Genomic DNA, 14,478 nt, shown 5'->3' with positions numbered 1-14,478 from the left:
ATGGAGGACACAGCACTGCGCGTGCGGGGAACTCCTCTTTCCCCTCCGGTCGTTAATCCACTCAGGCAGCTGCTGGCACCAGTGCTTGGCCAGTGCCATTCAGTACCCTTGTTCGAGAGTTCACTCTACTGCCCTCAGCAGCGTGCCATCGCTCACTCGGATCTCGACTAGCGGCATAGACATTTCACTGTTTGTCTGATTTTATTCGAAGCACATCGCCACTGCTCGGGTCCACAATGCGGGCCAATGCCAGGGCCAGCCGCATTCGGCCCATCCTCGTATGCACCGCAGTGGCGGCCAATGCGTGCGTTTATTCCACGCCTCCATTCTGACCCATGCATGTCTGAACCGTCTCATGTTGCAGAATATGCGCCGGAGGCGTGTACAGCTTCCCCCTCATAGCGCCCGCGCTCGTTGAGAAACTCAAGCTCAGTCAGCCCCAGCTCACCACGATTGCATTGGCGTAAGAACTATGATCACTGCCGCAACAGCCGGAAATCTCATTGAGCACGTTCACAGAGGCATGGCCGGCCAATATCCCTTTGCTGCCCTCGTCGGGAAGGCCATCGACCGCTACGGACCTTGGTCATGTTCCCTTGCCGCTTGCATCCTCAACTCGATAGGTTTCGGCCTCTTCGCCCAAGTGATCGCCCAGACACCCCCGGATGCCTCTCACCCATCGGCAGGGGCGTTCCGTCTGCTCGTCCTGTACTTCGGGATGATCGGACTCGCAACTGTTTGCTCGTAAGTCACAAACCGGGTCAACTCTGTGAAACCGGTATAGATCTACAGCCTCCTACAGGTACTTCTCGCTCGTCTTTGCGGCGACAAAGACATTCCCGCGATACATTGGGATCGCCTCCGGGACAAGCATGTCTATATTCGGGCTCTCGCCCTTCTTCCTCTCGGTGGTCGCCTCCAGGTACTTCACCCCGCGTGGCCAAACATTGGATGCTGCGGCTTTTTTCGGGTTCATGTCTGCAGTAACGGGGGGCGTGCACCTAGTGACCACGCTAATATTCTACATGAATCCGGCACCGTGCCAGGATCCTGCGGACGCTCCGACAGGGTCTGGAGAGGCACGAACTGCTGACGCGGACAACACTGACGCCTTGAACGCGCTTGAGGAAGCGGAGCCGCTGTTGGCGGACAGCAGTGAGCCGATACCAATGGAGCCTGCTAACGTCCACTTCGTGCCTGTACCGGAGCCGCAGCACGGGAGCGCGCTCGAGCTCTTCAAGGACCCCTACTTCTGGGTGCTCGCGTTGTGGATGCTGCTCGTCGTCGGCGCGGTGCGTTCTTCCCACACTTCCCTTAATTTGCCCCTCATAATGCTTACGCTCCTCACGCCAGGCGGAGATGGTCGTCTCGAACCTTGGCACGATCGTGCTCTCCCTCCCGTCCGCCAGCGGCTCGAGCGCGAGCGCAAACGTCGCGACGCAAGTCCGCCTGCTCTCCTTCTTCAACACGCTCTCGCGCCTGCTCATCGGGCCGCTCGCGGACGTGCTCGCGCCCGTCGCGTCCTACGTTGACAGCGTGTGGGCGTTCTCGCGCAAGCGCCACGCGAGCCGCGTGCTCTTCGTCGTTGGGGCCGCGCTCGTGCTCGCCGCGACGTTCGCGTGGCTCGAGCTCGCCGTCCGCACCCAGGAGGCCGCCTGGCCGCTCAGGTACGCTAATCCTTCCTGCGCGCATATAGAACGCACAAATCTAACGGGGACATGGCAGTGTCGGAACGGGCATCGCGTACGGCACGACGTTCACCGTGCTGTGAGTCCACAATCTGCTGCGCGCATGGCCCCCACAGTGCCTCCATTCTAACCAAACCCTCCTGCGCAGCCCGGGCGTGCTGTCCTCGATCTGGGGCCTGCCCAACCTCGGCCGCAACTTCGGCATCATCTCGTACACCGCGTTCGTGGGCACCACCATCTTCTCGTACATCTACGCGTTCGTCGCCGCGCGGCACGTGCCCCCGGGCGAGAACGCGTGCGCGGGCGTGCAGTGCTGGCGCGCGACGTTCTGGGTGGGCACCGCGACGTCGCTGCTCGCTTGCGGCGCTGCACTGTTCCTGTGGCGGCGGTGGAGACACAGGGTTTGACGGTCTGAGGGTACGGGGGGTGCTCGTAGGCACTGGAATAGAGGGTGTGTATTTGTACAGTAGTGTGCTTTCGGTGCTTTCGCTTGGATATGTTGCACAATGCTAGACTAGTCCGATTTTGCTGCTTTCGGTTGAGGGACTGTCCGCCCTTCCGGAAACCCGAACCAGATGCCCAATACGAGGGCGACGTTCGAGGCCACCAATACGCCCGATGATAACGAGGTGGAGGGGTACACGTTCCATGCATACTCGATCGCGAGTAATAGTGCTACCCTGCGACCATAGCATGAGGTCACTCGCAGCGCGATGAATAACACATGCACAGAGGACTTACTGCACAGGGAGCGGGTACCTGGTCCTCCACGCCAGGAACGGCAGCTGCATCGCGTACCAGGAGTAGAACTGGTAATGAAGCGATCGAGCGAAGAGGATGCCGATCAGGTTCGAGGTGTATAGAACGGTGGTGACATCTAGCATGTCACTAAGTTCAGGTCCGCATACATCCAATCAAATAGAGTTGGACTCACAATCCGCCGTAAGCGGGGCCAGGGACGGGGCACGCGTCGGCGTCCTGAGTCCTCTGTCCAGGACCTGCAACACGCCGCCATCGCTTCTGCACCACTTGAAGAGTCCGAAGAGTACAAGCGTCGTGACGTGCGCTACCAAGAGGCTCTTCGCCCAACTGGAGTTCAGGAAGAGGTCTTCGCCCAGAAAGCGCCAGTTGACGGTCCATTTGAAAAGGAACACCCTTGAGAACTCGTACGAGTTCTTGAGGTACGACCAGGGATATTGCAGCAAGAAGGGCGCCCCGATGAGTAGTTGGGTGCCCCCGAGGGCGAGCATATGGAGGACGGTGGAGAGGAGGCCCCGCCGCCGGAAGAGGATCACGAGAAGCCCAGGTACGTACAGTAGCACAGACATCTTCACTGACAGCGCACAGCTGCACACAGGCAATGCACATAAGCAAAGAGCACACAACATGAAGCCCGATACACGCACCCAAGCAGCACTATTCCCAGTGCATCCCAGCCGTTCCCAAACGCAAAGATGGCAGCTTGTGCAGCTACGACGGCCCAGCAGTCATTGAAGAGCCGCAACACGTATATCGAGTGCAACCTCTTGCTTAAAGGAAGGAGGAGCAGAACCCAGTTTGGGACGCCCCCCGCTTGCTTGTAGATGGCCGCCGTCAAGGCAAGCGACGTCAAGTAAAGGGCCGCATAAATTTGTTGCCCCTTCCATAGGTTCGTCCCGGAGTCCGTGAGGGTATATAGAAGCTGGTGGACATATACATGTCCAGCCGGGTATCTGTTCTCGGACCCGTCGCGTTAGCTTGCCACAGTCGATACCTAGGGTATACAGAGAACTCATGCCACGTACACGATGGGCCCCGTCGGACCTGTGATGAGCGCGTAGTCCCGCTCGCCCTTCATGTACAGCTCGAGCTGGTACATGTATGTCTCCCAGTCGATCTCCGTATCTGCAAGTACATGTCAAGACAGTCTCGAGGAAATTGGAAGCACTTGCTGACAAGGCACGAAGCGGATGATGAGCTGAGTGAGGAAGGCATCACCGAGCACGACCAGCGCAGCGAGAGTGATGAAGTATTGAGGATCGACGAGCAGACGGAGCGCAAAGAGCCATAGCGAGTTAGCAAGCCGGGAGAGAGCAGAGGTCATGACGGTTTGGACGAGGCTACTTTAGCGCGATCGGCGCGTGTTAGTCGATGACGTAGTGTCTGTACTAGTAGCAGTCGACAGCTGCCCCTTCCTTGCACTTTACACACAGCACTCAAAACTCCTTCCATAGCACCAGTTGCAAGGTACACGCGGTTCATCGATCAATAGCCGACAGGTATAGTTGACATGCATAAATATTCCGGCTCCGATAGTATCGTTGTTCGTACACTTTCCTCTCGCTCTCAAACGCATGCCTACCAGAAGATACACCTCTTCTCCTGCGGCGGATTCAGCTAGAAACAATGTCAGCAAATGTTCTGAACAGTTTCAAGGCAACCTCCTTACCCTAGCTTTCGCCGAGCAGTTGAACGCCTTCGCGAACTCGGGTAGGTTAGACACAGTGCCCTCAACGCGGTACCGGTTGGGAGAGTGTGGGTCCGTACGTACACGAGCAACCTGTAAACGCGACAGTGAGTGACAGCTCAACCACAGCTAGACAGAGAGGATACTTACAGCGGACTCGGGCTTGATGTTCTGCGCCCAAGCGCGTGCAAAGGAGACGAAGAACAGTTGGTCGCTGCAAGGGAAACGTTTGCGCTTGATACACGAATACTGCGATGAATATGACATACCGAGTGTAGTTCAGCCCTGGGAGCAGGAACTCAGTACCGCTGTCCACACCGTCCTCATATTGTGCCTTCCAGGCGCGGTATGCCTGGATGATCCCGCTGTCTCCGATATTCTCTCCCGATGTCCTGAAAAGATATCAGAGCCGCTCGCAACAGACCGAGTCCGCTTGTGTAACTCACAAGTTTCCCTGGAATCAAATCAGTCAGCACTGTTGAGCCACCACAAGCAAGGGGGATTCACTGCTCACGTTGACATGGATCGTGCCACCTTTGCCATCGTCGATGGTGTAGTCTACAAACAAGAACTCTCAGCCGTGAACTCGACGGTAAGAGCCAAAATGAACATACTCGAATACTGATCGACGATGCACTTCTGCCTCTCGTTGAAGCCTTCGCTGGTCTTGTTCGTCCACCACTGCTCCAACTTGCCATTCTGATTGTATAGACGTCCAGCAGAATCGAACGCATGCTGCCGGCTTACGCGTTAGTATTGATGTATACGCTGCCCGATAAACTAGCGGGCTTACCGTAAGCTCATGCGCCGCAACCTGCCCGAACGAGCCGTACGACATGTACCCGGGCCTGTGAATCGTTCGCGGTGAGTCCTAGCGACGCAAAGACCTCCGAGGGTACTCACCAGTCCTGTGAGAAGAAAGGTGGCTGGAGGATACCGGCAGGGAACACAATCTACACCAAGCCAGCTCAGAACGATGACCATAACAATTTATAGAGGTGACTTACCTCGTTCGCAGGCGGGTTGAAGTAAGCGTTGACCATCGAGGGGTACATCTCCCAGGACTCCAGGTCGCGCTGCTTCCCGAGGGTGAACCATCGGCGGATCTCGTCGGCGACCCTTGCGCTGAGCATGTTCTCGAAGAACGTGTCTTCGTTGATCTTCACGCGGGCGTAGTAGTTCGCGAGGGACCGCGGGTCGAGCGTGTCCGGCGAAATCGGGTACCCGACTTTGACGCGAATGGCGGCCGCCTTCTCTGCGGCAGCATCCGCGCTTTCCTTGTCCATCCACTCGAGGTGTGTCAAGGACTCTTTGAAGGATTCGACGATGTCTATAGAATGGACGTGAGCCACGCATGCTTGCAACGGCATGGTCAAACACAGTGCGCCATACCGGTGATAACCTTGGTTCCCTTCTCCTTGGAGGCCCCGCCGAAGGTCTCGTTAACGAAGTACCGGCCGGCCGCGAAGCCCATGGCGCTCTCAACGCGAGCGACACAGTATTCCGCGCGGTCGCCCACTGCACCCTTCTTGATACCCCTCAAGACCTCCTCGAGGCTGCGAGTGGCCTTCCACGCCTCCGTGTCCAGTCCGAGGTAAGACGCGTACGCAAGCCCTGCGCGGGTGATGAAGTACGCCTCGAGCGTGTCCTTGTCAGTGTCGTCCAGAATGGCCGAAAGCGAAGACAGGTACGTCGTAGATGTGAGAATGATCGTCTCCGGGAAGTTGCGCGGGGCGAAAACGGAGAAGTACGTCGAGAAGTCGAACTGCGGGAGCTGCTCGCTGACGTTCTTGAACGGTACCGGGTTGTACGTGGCGAGAGGGTCTTGGAACAGAACATCACTAGCAGAAACAATTTGATGTTAACACGCGTCTAGTTAGGCAGAAGAGAGGATGTCTTACAGGTCTAGGCTGACGTTGGCGATCTTCTTCTCGAACTCGATCACCTCCTTCGCAAGCTTGTGTGCGCGTTCAGTGCGGTTAACGGGCTCGCCTTTCCCGTCATCATCATCGCCCCACGGCGGCCAAGGCCAGGGAGGCCACACCCTGAGGCGCTCTTCGTGAACGACAAACTTAGAAGGCTGCGCTGACGCCAGAAGCTCCTCATCTTCGTCATCGAGCGTGAGGAGCAAGCGCTCCAGGACAGACTCGTAGAGGTCAACAATCGACTCTTCCTCGTAGTATTCCTGAAGTATAACGTGAGTTTCTGCAGCATAGGTTCAAACCTTGCTATCTCACCTTGGAGGGCAGGCCCAGATCCGGTTGGCTGATCCAGAGCGTCATGAAATTGGGGTCGTTCCCAGCATCTCCGTCAATTTCGTACGAGAAGAGCGAGTCAATGGCTAAAGTGCACGTCAGGCATGGTTAGTCCCATATGAAGCGGAAAAGCCTACCACGTGAATGGAGGAAGGCGACTGTAGCGGTCAACCTGGCCCTCTGTGCGTGGTCGTCGTCCGAAAGCTTGTCGATGACAGTAGACTTGCCACGGAAGGTGCTACGAATCTTGTCTGCGATTTCCTGGAGCGGCTTCTCTCCAATGTCGTTGAGTCTATCCTCGTTCAAGCAGGAAGCGTAGAGCCCGCGGATTTTCTTCAGAATCTGCTCATCATAGTCGGTAGACGCGAGGGCAGAGACTTCAGAGAACCGAGTAGAAGCATCCTCGGACAGGATTTGCTGGAGGATGCGCCTGTTCTGTTGGGCGAGAGCTTCAAAGTTGCCGAAGCTTCCTTTGTCCGATGGAATGGGGTGCGCCTTGAGCCACCCACCATCTAAGGAGGGGACACGAACTGAGAAGCAGTCGTCGCATACAATAAGAGTACCCACTGGCGAAATCGTAGAAGTTCTCGCACGGGTCCTGAGACTCATCAAGGGACGAGAGCACGGAGGACGCGAGGTTGATGCATGACGGTGAAAGACAGACAGGCTGATTGAGATGACAAAGATGACAATATGTCCAGTAAGGGCTGATGCGAGCGAGAACTCACCTCAGCTGGCGGAGAGGTAGGGCCTGGGGCGGGCACTGCGACGGTAGTAGTGGATACGGCGGTCGTTGTTGCGGTGGATACTGCGGTGCTTGTAGCAGTAACGACGATAGTGGTGGTGCCTCCTCCCTTTCCTGCGTTGAGCTTGTGCTGCGCTCCGGCGAACAAGCCGATGAAGACTGAGCTCAGGAGAAGGAAGATGATGGTCGCGACGAGTAGAATCTGGGTCAACGGAGATAGCGGCTCCTGTACCACTGCGGCGACTCTCTCGAAGAAAGAGGGTTGTTCTTGCTGGGGGTGCTCGCCACCATCGGGATGGGAGACTGTTCGTAAGAGCGGGGCCGACTCTGGATAGGTGACATCAGGCGACACGAGCAACGACATGTTGAACTGGAGAGAGTGACATACCCTCGTCCGTGGACGGGCGCGGCACTCTTTCAGTGTCCGCCATGCTGAGGGCGGCAGGACAAGAGGCGGTCGTGGAACGTTGTGGTTGTCGAACGGAGGTTGCGCGCACCTCGCGCCCTGTGCGACCGCCCCCGGAGACGCCCATATTCGCCACAGGGCACGTGGCCGTGCGTATCCTGACGTCGCGTCAGTGGCTGTGCAGCGGCGCGCGTTTCCGGTGGTCGGTAGGCGCTCTTCTCTCTCCTCCCGCCACCACCGTTGAGGCTATCAGACTCCTCTGGAAATTCATGTTGCTGCTTGATGTTATCCAGATATGTACCAGTCCCAGGGACCAGCACCTATAGGCTATCTGTCCAAAGGGCCACAGTGTCTGGAAAGGCCTGGCAATGAATGGTCCGCAGACACTATTCCTGTCGGTGAGTGCGTCCCTACTAATACTACTTAGCGCGTTGCATAAGTCGAGCTGCAGCTGATGGTTGCCTCTAGAGTGTCCAGTTAACGCCGCCCGGCGGCGAGCTCCCGATAGCAACTCTATATGCGGATTAGATATGGCCGGGCTTCTTGAGCGGACCCATGTGGACTGAAATTGATGGGACGCGTGACATCGAGTACGTCTTAGAACCCAACGTGCGTCCGTGCGCTTCTTGTCCTCAACCTCGCTCGCCATGCTCCTGCGCAAGGGGTTCTGTGCTCTTCTGGCCCTTGGCTTCGGTGCCGCCGCCGCTTCTCAAGATCTAGACGGAATCTACGCGTTAGCGAAACGGCGAGCGCCGGCGCATGCGCATGAATTCACGTTCGCGCTCTTTGAAGGCGAAGCGGACGCGTTCGAGATTAGCGACGCGCACAGCGGGATCCATATCCAATGTACCACCGTGTCTGCATGTGCCCGCGGCTTCTACACGTGAGTCATATGCATATACCGGGCAGGGTGCTTGATTGTGACCTTCGACCGGTAGGTATCTCACCCAGTACGGTGGTGTTGATATATGGTGGACCGGATCTCGACTCAACCAGCTTCCGTCGCGGCTGCCGAAGGTGGGCAAAACGGTCAAAGGTCAAGCAATCGTGTCATACAGGTCCGTTCCACTTGAGACACCTTGACAGTGCCCAACCTGAATACATTTCTCTTCGTAAGGTACCACTTCAACACGGTCACGTTCGACTACACCGCCGCGTTTTGGGACTTTGAACAGTGGGAGCTCGAGCTTGACTGGCTCGCTCTCCGCGGCGTCAACCTCCCGCTTGCCTGGGTTGGCTACGAGTATATTCTCATCGAAACGTTCCGGGAGGCCGGACTCAGCGACGCAGACATCTCCGACTTCCTCTCTGGTCCTGCCTTCCAGGCGTGGAACCGCTTCGGAAACATCCAGGGCAGCTGGGGCGGTGAGCTGCCAACGGCATGGGTGGACGACCAGTTCGCCCTCCAGAAGCGCCTCCTTCCGCGCATGGTCGAGCTCGGCATGACTCCCGTCATGCCCTCCTTCACCGGATTCGTGCCCCGCGCCCTCGCCGCACTCCACCCGAACGCGTCCATCGTCACCGGCAGCCAGTGGTCCGGGTTCCCCACATCGCTCACGAACGACTCCTTCCTCGAGCCGTTCGACCCGCTCTTCGCGACGCTCCAGCAGTCGTTCATCGCCAAGCAGCAGGCCGCGTACGGCGCGGACATATCACACGTGTACACACTCGACCAGTACAACGAGAACGACCCGTTCAGCGGCGACCTCGACTACCTGCGCAACGTCTCCGCAGGCACGTTCGCGAGCCTGCGCGCGGCGGACCCGGCCGCGGTCTGGCTCATGCAGGGCTGGCTGTTCTTCTCTGACGCAGTGTTCTGGACGGATGACCGCGTCGCGGCGTATCTGGGAGGCGTGCCCGGGAACGATAGTATGATCGTGCTTGACCTATACTCGGAGGCGCAGCCGCAGTGGAACCGCACCGCGTCGTACTCTGGCAAGCAGTGGGTGTGGTGCGAGCTGCACGACTACGGCGGGAACATCGGCATGGAGGGAAACCTGGACGTGCTCACGCACGCGCCGCTCACTGCGCTAAGCAGCCCGGGGAGCAGCATGAAGGGCGTCGGGCTCACGATGGAAGGCCAGGAGGGCAACGAGATCGTCTACGGCGTGCTCCTCGATCAGGCCTGGTCGGCGACATCGCTGAACACCAGCAGCTACGTCTCAAGCTGGGTCTCGCGCCGCTACCCTGTGAAGCCGCTCCCGAAGGCAGCGCAGGACGCGTGGCGGATTCTGTCCACCACTGTGTACAACAACCAGGACCCGAACACGCAGGCGACCATCAAAGGCATCTACGAGCTCGCGCCCGCCTTGACCGGAATGACGAACCGCATCGGACATCACCCCACCTCGATTCCATACGACACAGACGCAACCATGCTCTCCGCGCTGAAGCTGCTCCTCGAGGCGCGGGCACAACACCCCACACTGAGCGCCGTGCCCGAGTTCGTGTACGACGTCGTCGACGTCGCGCGCCAGCTGCTCTCGAACCGCTTCATCGGGCTCTACGACACTCTGATACAAACATACAACTCCACGTCCTCCACCGCGCAGTCCGTCTCCGCCGCGGGCCAGCCGCTCCTCGCGCTGCTCACCGACCTCGACGCGCTGCTGTCCACGAACGAACACTTCCTGCTGAGCAGCTGGATCGCGGACGCGCGCAAGTGGGCGGACGGGTCCGCGTCGTACGGCGCGTACCTCGAGTACAACGCGCGCAACCAGGTCACGTTGTGGGGCCCGGACGGGGAGATCAACGACTACGCGTCGAAGGCGTGGGCGGGGCTCGTCGGGACGTACTACAAGCCGCGGTGGGCGGCGTTCGTGGACTATCTGGCAGAGACGAAGGGAACGGGGCAGGCGTATAATGCAACAGCGGTGAAGAGCACTATGCTCGCCATTGGGCAGGAGTGGGGGAACCGGACGTGGGGGACGGGCCCCGGGGAGCGGTGGGGTGTGCATGGCAACACGTGGGAGGCGGTGGGCAACATTCTTCGTACATGGGCGTAGGCCCAACGATCGCGGTTGTACTGTATGCGTCAGACGCTTGACACAACGACCGACATTCGCGTCGCGAAATCGACCCAATGTTGTTGGAGGGCGGATCATACATACGAAGCAGTGTGAAGTAGGCCATATGTAGCCTCATTCTGAGTCGAATAGGAAGAACCCACCGCTGTGGTACGTTAGCGGAAAATCTACCAGCCAGACATACTGCGAGCTTACCCTCCCATTCCTCCTCCTGAATGTCTCGAGAAGTAATCGAAGTCGATGTTGACTGTAAACAGCGTCAGTTACGCATTTCCTCGATCTCCATGCCTCAGCGCCCTTACCAGCAGTCGCCAACACGAGCTGTATAGTTGGTGTGATGAGCGGTCGGAGGTGAACAGTATAGAAGGCAGCAAGACATACAGCGCGCTCCTCAACAGAGAGATTGCGGATCAGGTACTGCTTCCCGACTGACCCGTCTTCCTCACTCGCCGCCGCCCCATCGAAGTTGACGAAATATTGACCTAGCCGAGCTCGCTCAATACAACGGCATCGACGTCGAAAAGCAGAAGATATTACCTGTGTCTGTGAACAGCTGAGAATTTGCGATCAGTAGCCGCCTTGGGGAAGGAACAAGTACATAGTAGCTCACCTCACGACCGAATCCTCGGAAGGCACGATTTACGCTCGCAATAGCCTCTCCCCGCGCGGCCATGAGACTGAAGTGCCACGCCAGGAAGCCGCCGTCGATCCTTGCAAACTGATTAAAGAGATCTGGCTCGGGTTCAGGCTGCGGCTCGTTTAGTGTAGACAGTATGCGGTGCGGGGTCTCTCTACAAAACGGGACGGCGAATCAGTGTGAGGTTGCAGGAGTGGGGGTTATGGATACATACCGCAGGAAGAGATCATATCGTCTTCGCCATGGGTGCCAACGCTGCTGTACCTCCGCAAACGTGTCCAGGACGGGCTCGCCTTCAGGCGTGTACGCGTCGAAATCCTTTAGTCGTTGGACGTACATCCGCGAGTTGATGAACGCGAACGGTCTACGGAGCTGGAGATCGTTTAGCACAACCCAAGGTCAAGGTGAATTGCATCATACGGGAACATACCCAGAGGATGGGCGACCCTTGGCTGTCCATGACAATTGCGCGGAACGGTCGGTGTGTGCGGAACACCTGCCGCGAGAACATCGAGAGGAAGCCCCGGGGCTCCTCGGCGATGTAACCCAATGTCTCCCCCGCCTCGTTCGCTGGATAGCAACGCCTCAGTACACACTCCCTGCTATCTTTGTAGAGCGACTACTCACTGATAACATAGCGATTTGCCTGCTCGAAGCCCATGAATATATTGAGCATCTCGATCTCTCTACCCTCACTCAGTCTACTCGCTCGGACCTTTCACGCCCGACACACGTACCGGGTGATGATCAACCGGCTGTTCTCCATGAGCAGCTTATGGAGGCTTTCTTCCGGATTGCTCGCAGGTGCACGCACGCTCTCCTCCCATAACGGCGACTGGGCCGCGGACGGCTGGTCCTCCCGCGCGAACGGGTCTGTACCTGGAGGAGGCTGCGAAGCCGCGTCAGAGAGCGGATCGTCCCGTCTTCGAGCCTGCTGAGAGTCGAGCTTGGGGCGTTGGCGACCGACACCAGGACGGGGCCTCTCAAAGCGTGAGAGGGCGTATGCGCGTGTGCATTGTAGCGGAACGGAGGGGGCACGCGAGGAGAGTCTAGTGAGCTGCGAAATGGTGCGTGTGCTTGCCCTGAGAGACAGCATTGCGAATAGTCTATGAGTGCATTCGCGTATAGTACTTCTGCCCTCGTCGATGTCGAGGAGGTGGTGGTGGCGGAGGGGACGAGGACCGAGGTCAACGTCGGGCGGCAAGTGAAAGGTAGACGCGGCGAATCGGCGCGCCTCGAGTCCTCAACTCGCTTGCAGTCCTCACGTTCTTCACGCTCTTCCGCTCACCTCACTGACCGCTGCAGCCTGTAGCCCGTGGTCGACACAAACCCCAGCACGGCCGACGGCCATGCTCTCCCAACTACCCCGGCGGTCCTGCACACGCCTCCTAGCAGGCCGAGCAGCAGCGCCCTGTCTGCCCCGTAGCCGCCTCCCCCTCATTTCCTCCCCATCTGCCACCAACCGCGTCCCCGCCAGCACCCGCCCCTTCATCAGCTGGTTCAAAAGCAAGCCCGCGCCCGCCAGCGCCGCGGCGAAGGACCAGCCGCCGGTGCTCGCCGAGGACGACCTCTTCCACCCGTTCTCGCAGTCGCCGTTCCCCGCCCTGCGCGCGCGCGGCGAGGCGATCCGCAAGCTCGCGCCGTGCCCCGTGTGCGCGGCGGAGCACGACGGCGTGCACGCGCACACGAAGGCGCAGCCGCGCGCGGTGGCGCACGAGTGCCCGGACTGCGGGTGGCCGACGCACTGCTCGGAGGAGCACTGGGCGGCGGATGAGGAGCACCAGAAGTACTGTGGACGGTTGAGGGAAGTCAACGAGGACGAGCATGATCTGAGGAGTGGACGGAGGATGCGCGAGTTTGAGCTCCCAGGTACGCATGCTCAGTCCCGGTCAAGTGGGGGTATGGGAGTGAACGTGTGTGTTTGTGCTAGGCGAGCAAGACACCGAGGCAGCAATTTCGTTTGCGAACTGGGATGTGTTTTGGTACACTCGAGAATTCCCCTCCATGGATTCGGAGCGGTCCCGGAGGCACGCCAGCAAAATCCTCACCTACCCGATCACCGTCGGCTCTGTGCTGCACCAGTTCAGCAACCTCACGATCAGCAACCAGAGGTTGACCCCCGAGGGCAGCCGCTCTTTGGCAGGTGAGTAGTGAGAGCTGGGGTCCGTGTTCCTCCCGCTTACGCTGTGTATACAGCTCTTCGGACAAATCTGCATGTGCCGCCTGGTGCGCCGGAGACACCGGAGGCTGCTGCCACCAAGCCGCAGATGAGGATATTCATCCTTGGCGCACGAGCAGAGTCCGCCCTCCCGCCTCACGTTTGGGAGCAGCTCTGCATGCTGTTCCCGTCTGCGCTGTTCCACCTGTACTTCATCGGTCCTCAAGTGTCTCTGCCGAAGCCTATCAGCGAGCTCAACAAAGGGCCTGCGTCGAGTAGGTCTACTAAGACCGCCACTTCGTCGGCGGAAGCGGCGGGCTCTTCTGCGCCCAATGACACCGCCCCGGCATCGTCGGACTCGCAAACCCCGCCAGAACAGCAGCCAGCAGAGGAGGAAAAGCCCGTTTACGTGCCCAACGTTTACCAGCCGCCGACACCCGCGCCGATCATGCGCCTCAAGCGCACGCGGGAGTCCATCCAGGAGTTCGGCGTACCGTCCTACACCGTTCCATACACGCCGCAGCTGACCATCACCGGCATGCAAGCCAACTACGCGGAGGTGCACGCGCAGTTCCAGGAGACGTTCGACCCGTACACGGACTGCTTCTTCCTGTTCTCGCCCGGGTTCGGGTTCCCGTCGCCGACGTCGGTGAACGAGGAGACGGGGGAGCCGTACCTGCAGATCGCGTCGCCGACGGAGTGGGGCCCGGTGATGCCGCTGCTGCTGGCGAGCAAGTGCCCGATCTTCGTGACCGGGTTCTCGCCCGCGGATGTGGAGCGCGACGTGAAGTCGCTGTCGGCGGCGCCGGAGGTTGCGGGCGAGTTCGACTGGGTGGTTACCCCGGGCCCGAATGCGTTTGGGAGCGAGAAGTGGGAGGTCGCGGACTTTGACCCGCGCGTGATGGTGAAGACGAACTGGGGCGTGTGGGGCATCCGCGGGAAGAGGCGGGATGTGCGCGAGAGGTCCAGCTGGATTCCCGGCCTATAGTCCATATAATACGCAATATATCACACTTCACCGCTCGTTCTGGCTTGAGAGGGGAGCGTGCCTGATTTCAGCCACAGACGCGACGCGTGTCACGTGCGTGCGTGGACAGCGTTTTGGACGCGTTGTTGA

General features: G+C 59.0%; 6 protein-coding genes across 6 annotated transcripts; 3 read left to right on the top strand and 3 right to left on the bottom strand.

Moving 5' to 3' along the window:
* Positions 1-236: 236 nt before the first annotated feature.
* On the top strand, positions 237-2,095 carry TRAVEDRAFT_120906 (MFS general substrate transporter; the record flags this gene model as incomplete). The annotated part of the gene is made up of 7 exons (XM_008038353.1): positions 237-304; positions 365-463; positions 520-744; positions 803-1,292; positions 1,354-1,667; positions 1,726-1,767; positions 1,837-2,095. 7 exons carry the CDS (start codon positions 237-239, stop codon positions 2,093-2,095), a joined length of 1,497 nt encoding a protein of 498 aa, XP_008036544.1.
* A 107-nt stretch (positions 2,096-2,202) lies between these two features.
* On the bottom strand, positions 2,203-3,771 carry TRAVEDRAFT_119321 (mannosyltransferase; the record flags this gene model as incomplete). Its single annotated transcript, XM_008038352.1, has 6 exons — positions 2,203-2,368; positions 2,430-2,565; positions 2,623-3,035; positions 3,095-3,400; positions 3,473-3,572; positions 3,624-3,771. 6 exons carry the CDS (start codon positions 3,769-3,771, stop codon positions 2,203-2,205), a joined length of 1,269 nt encoding a protein of 422 aa, XP_008036543.1.
* Positions 3,772-4,025: 254 nt separating this feature from the next.
* Positions 4,026-7,498, bottom strand: TRAVEDRAFT_45290 (Metalloprotease; the record flags this gene model as incomplete). Its single annotated transcript, XM_008038041.1, has 16 exons — positions 4,026-4,064; positions 4,117-4,227; positions 4,285-4,348; positions 4,404-4,526; positions 4,581-4,588; positions 4,649-4,692; positions 4,749-4,869; positions 4,928-4,982; positions 5,038-5,087; positions 5,142-5,464; positions 5,527-5,975; positions 6,036-6,319; positions 6,372-6,475; positions 6,527-6,901; positions 6,957-7,056; positions 7,118-7,498. 16 exons carry the CDS (start codon positions 7,496-7,498, stop codon positions 4,026-4,028), a joined length of 2,631 nt encoding a protein of 876 aa, XP_008036232.1.
* A 689-nt stretch (positions 7,499-8,187) lies between these two features.
* TRAVEDRAFT_45289 (alpha-N-acetylglucosaminidase) lies at positions 8,188-10,545 on the top strand (the record flags this gene model as incomplete). The annotated part of the gene is made up of 3 exons (XM_008038040.1): positions 8,188-8,423; positions 8,479-8,598; positions 8,658-10,545. The coding sequence occupies 3 exons, from the start codon at positions 8,188-8,190 to the stop codon at positions 10,543-10,545; spliced, it is 2,244 nt and encodes a 747-aa protein (XP_008036231.1).
* A 212-nt stretch (positions 10,546-10,757) lies between these two features.
* TRAVEDRAFT_45288 (Scramblase-domain-containing protein) lies at positions 10,758-12,299 on the bottom strand (the record flags this gene model as incomplete). The annotated part of the gene is made up of 9 exons (XM_008038039.1): positions 10,758-10,813; positions 10,869-10,887; positions 10,948-11,048; positions 11,104-11,119; positions 11,177-11,357; positions 11,418-11,575; positions 11,634-11,773; positions 11,831-11,889; positions 11,941-12,299. The coding sequence occupies 9 exons, from the start codon at positions 12,297-12,299 to the stop codon at positions 10,758-10,760; spliced, it is 1,089 nt and encodes a 362-aa protein (XP_008036230.1).
* Positions 12,300-12,552: 253 nt separating this feature from the next.
* On the top strand, positions 12,553-14,382 carry TRAVEDRAFT_164450 (uncharacterized protein; the record flags this gene model as incomplete). Its single annotated transcript, XM_008038351.1, has 3 exons — positions 12,553-13,072; positions 13,134-13,346; positions 13,400-14,382. 3 exons carry the CDS (start codon positions 12,553-12,555, stop codon positions 14,347-14,349), a joined length of 1,683 nt encoding a protein of 560 aa, XP_008036542.1. The 3' UTR covers positions 14,350-14,382.
* Between the last annotated feature and the right edge of the window lie 96 nt (positions 14,383-14,478).

The sequence above is a fragment of the Trametes versicolor genome (genome assembly GCF_000271585.1).
Source record: "Trametes versicolor FP-101664 SS1 unplaced genomic scaffold TRAVEscaffold_4, whole genome shotgun sequence".
NCBI lineage: Eukaryota > Fungi > Basidiomycota > Agaricomycetes > Polyporales > Polyporaceae > Trametes > Trametes versicolor.
This window is presented reverse-complemented; position numbering and strand designations above follow the sequence as displayed.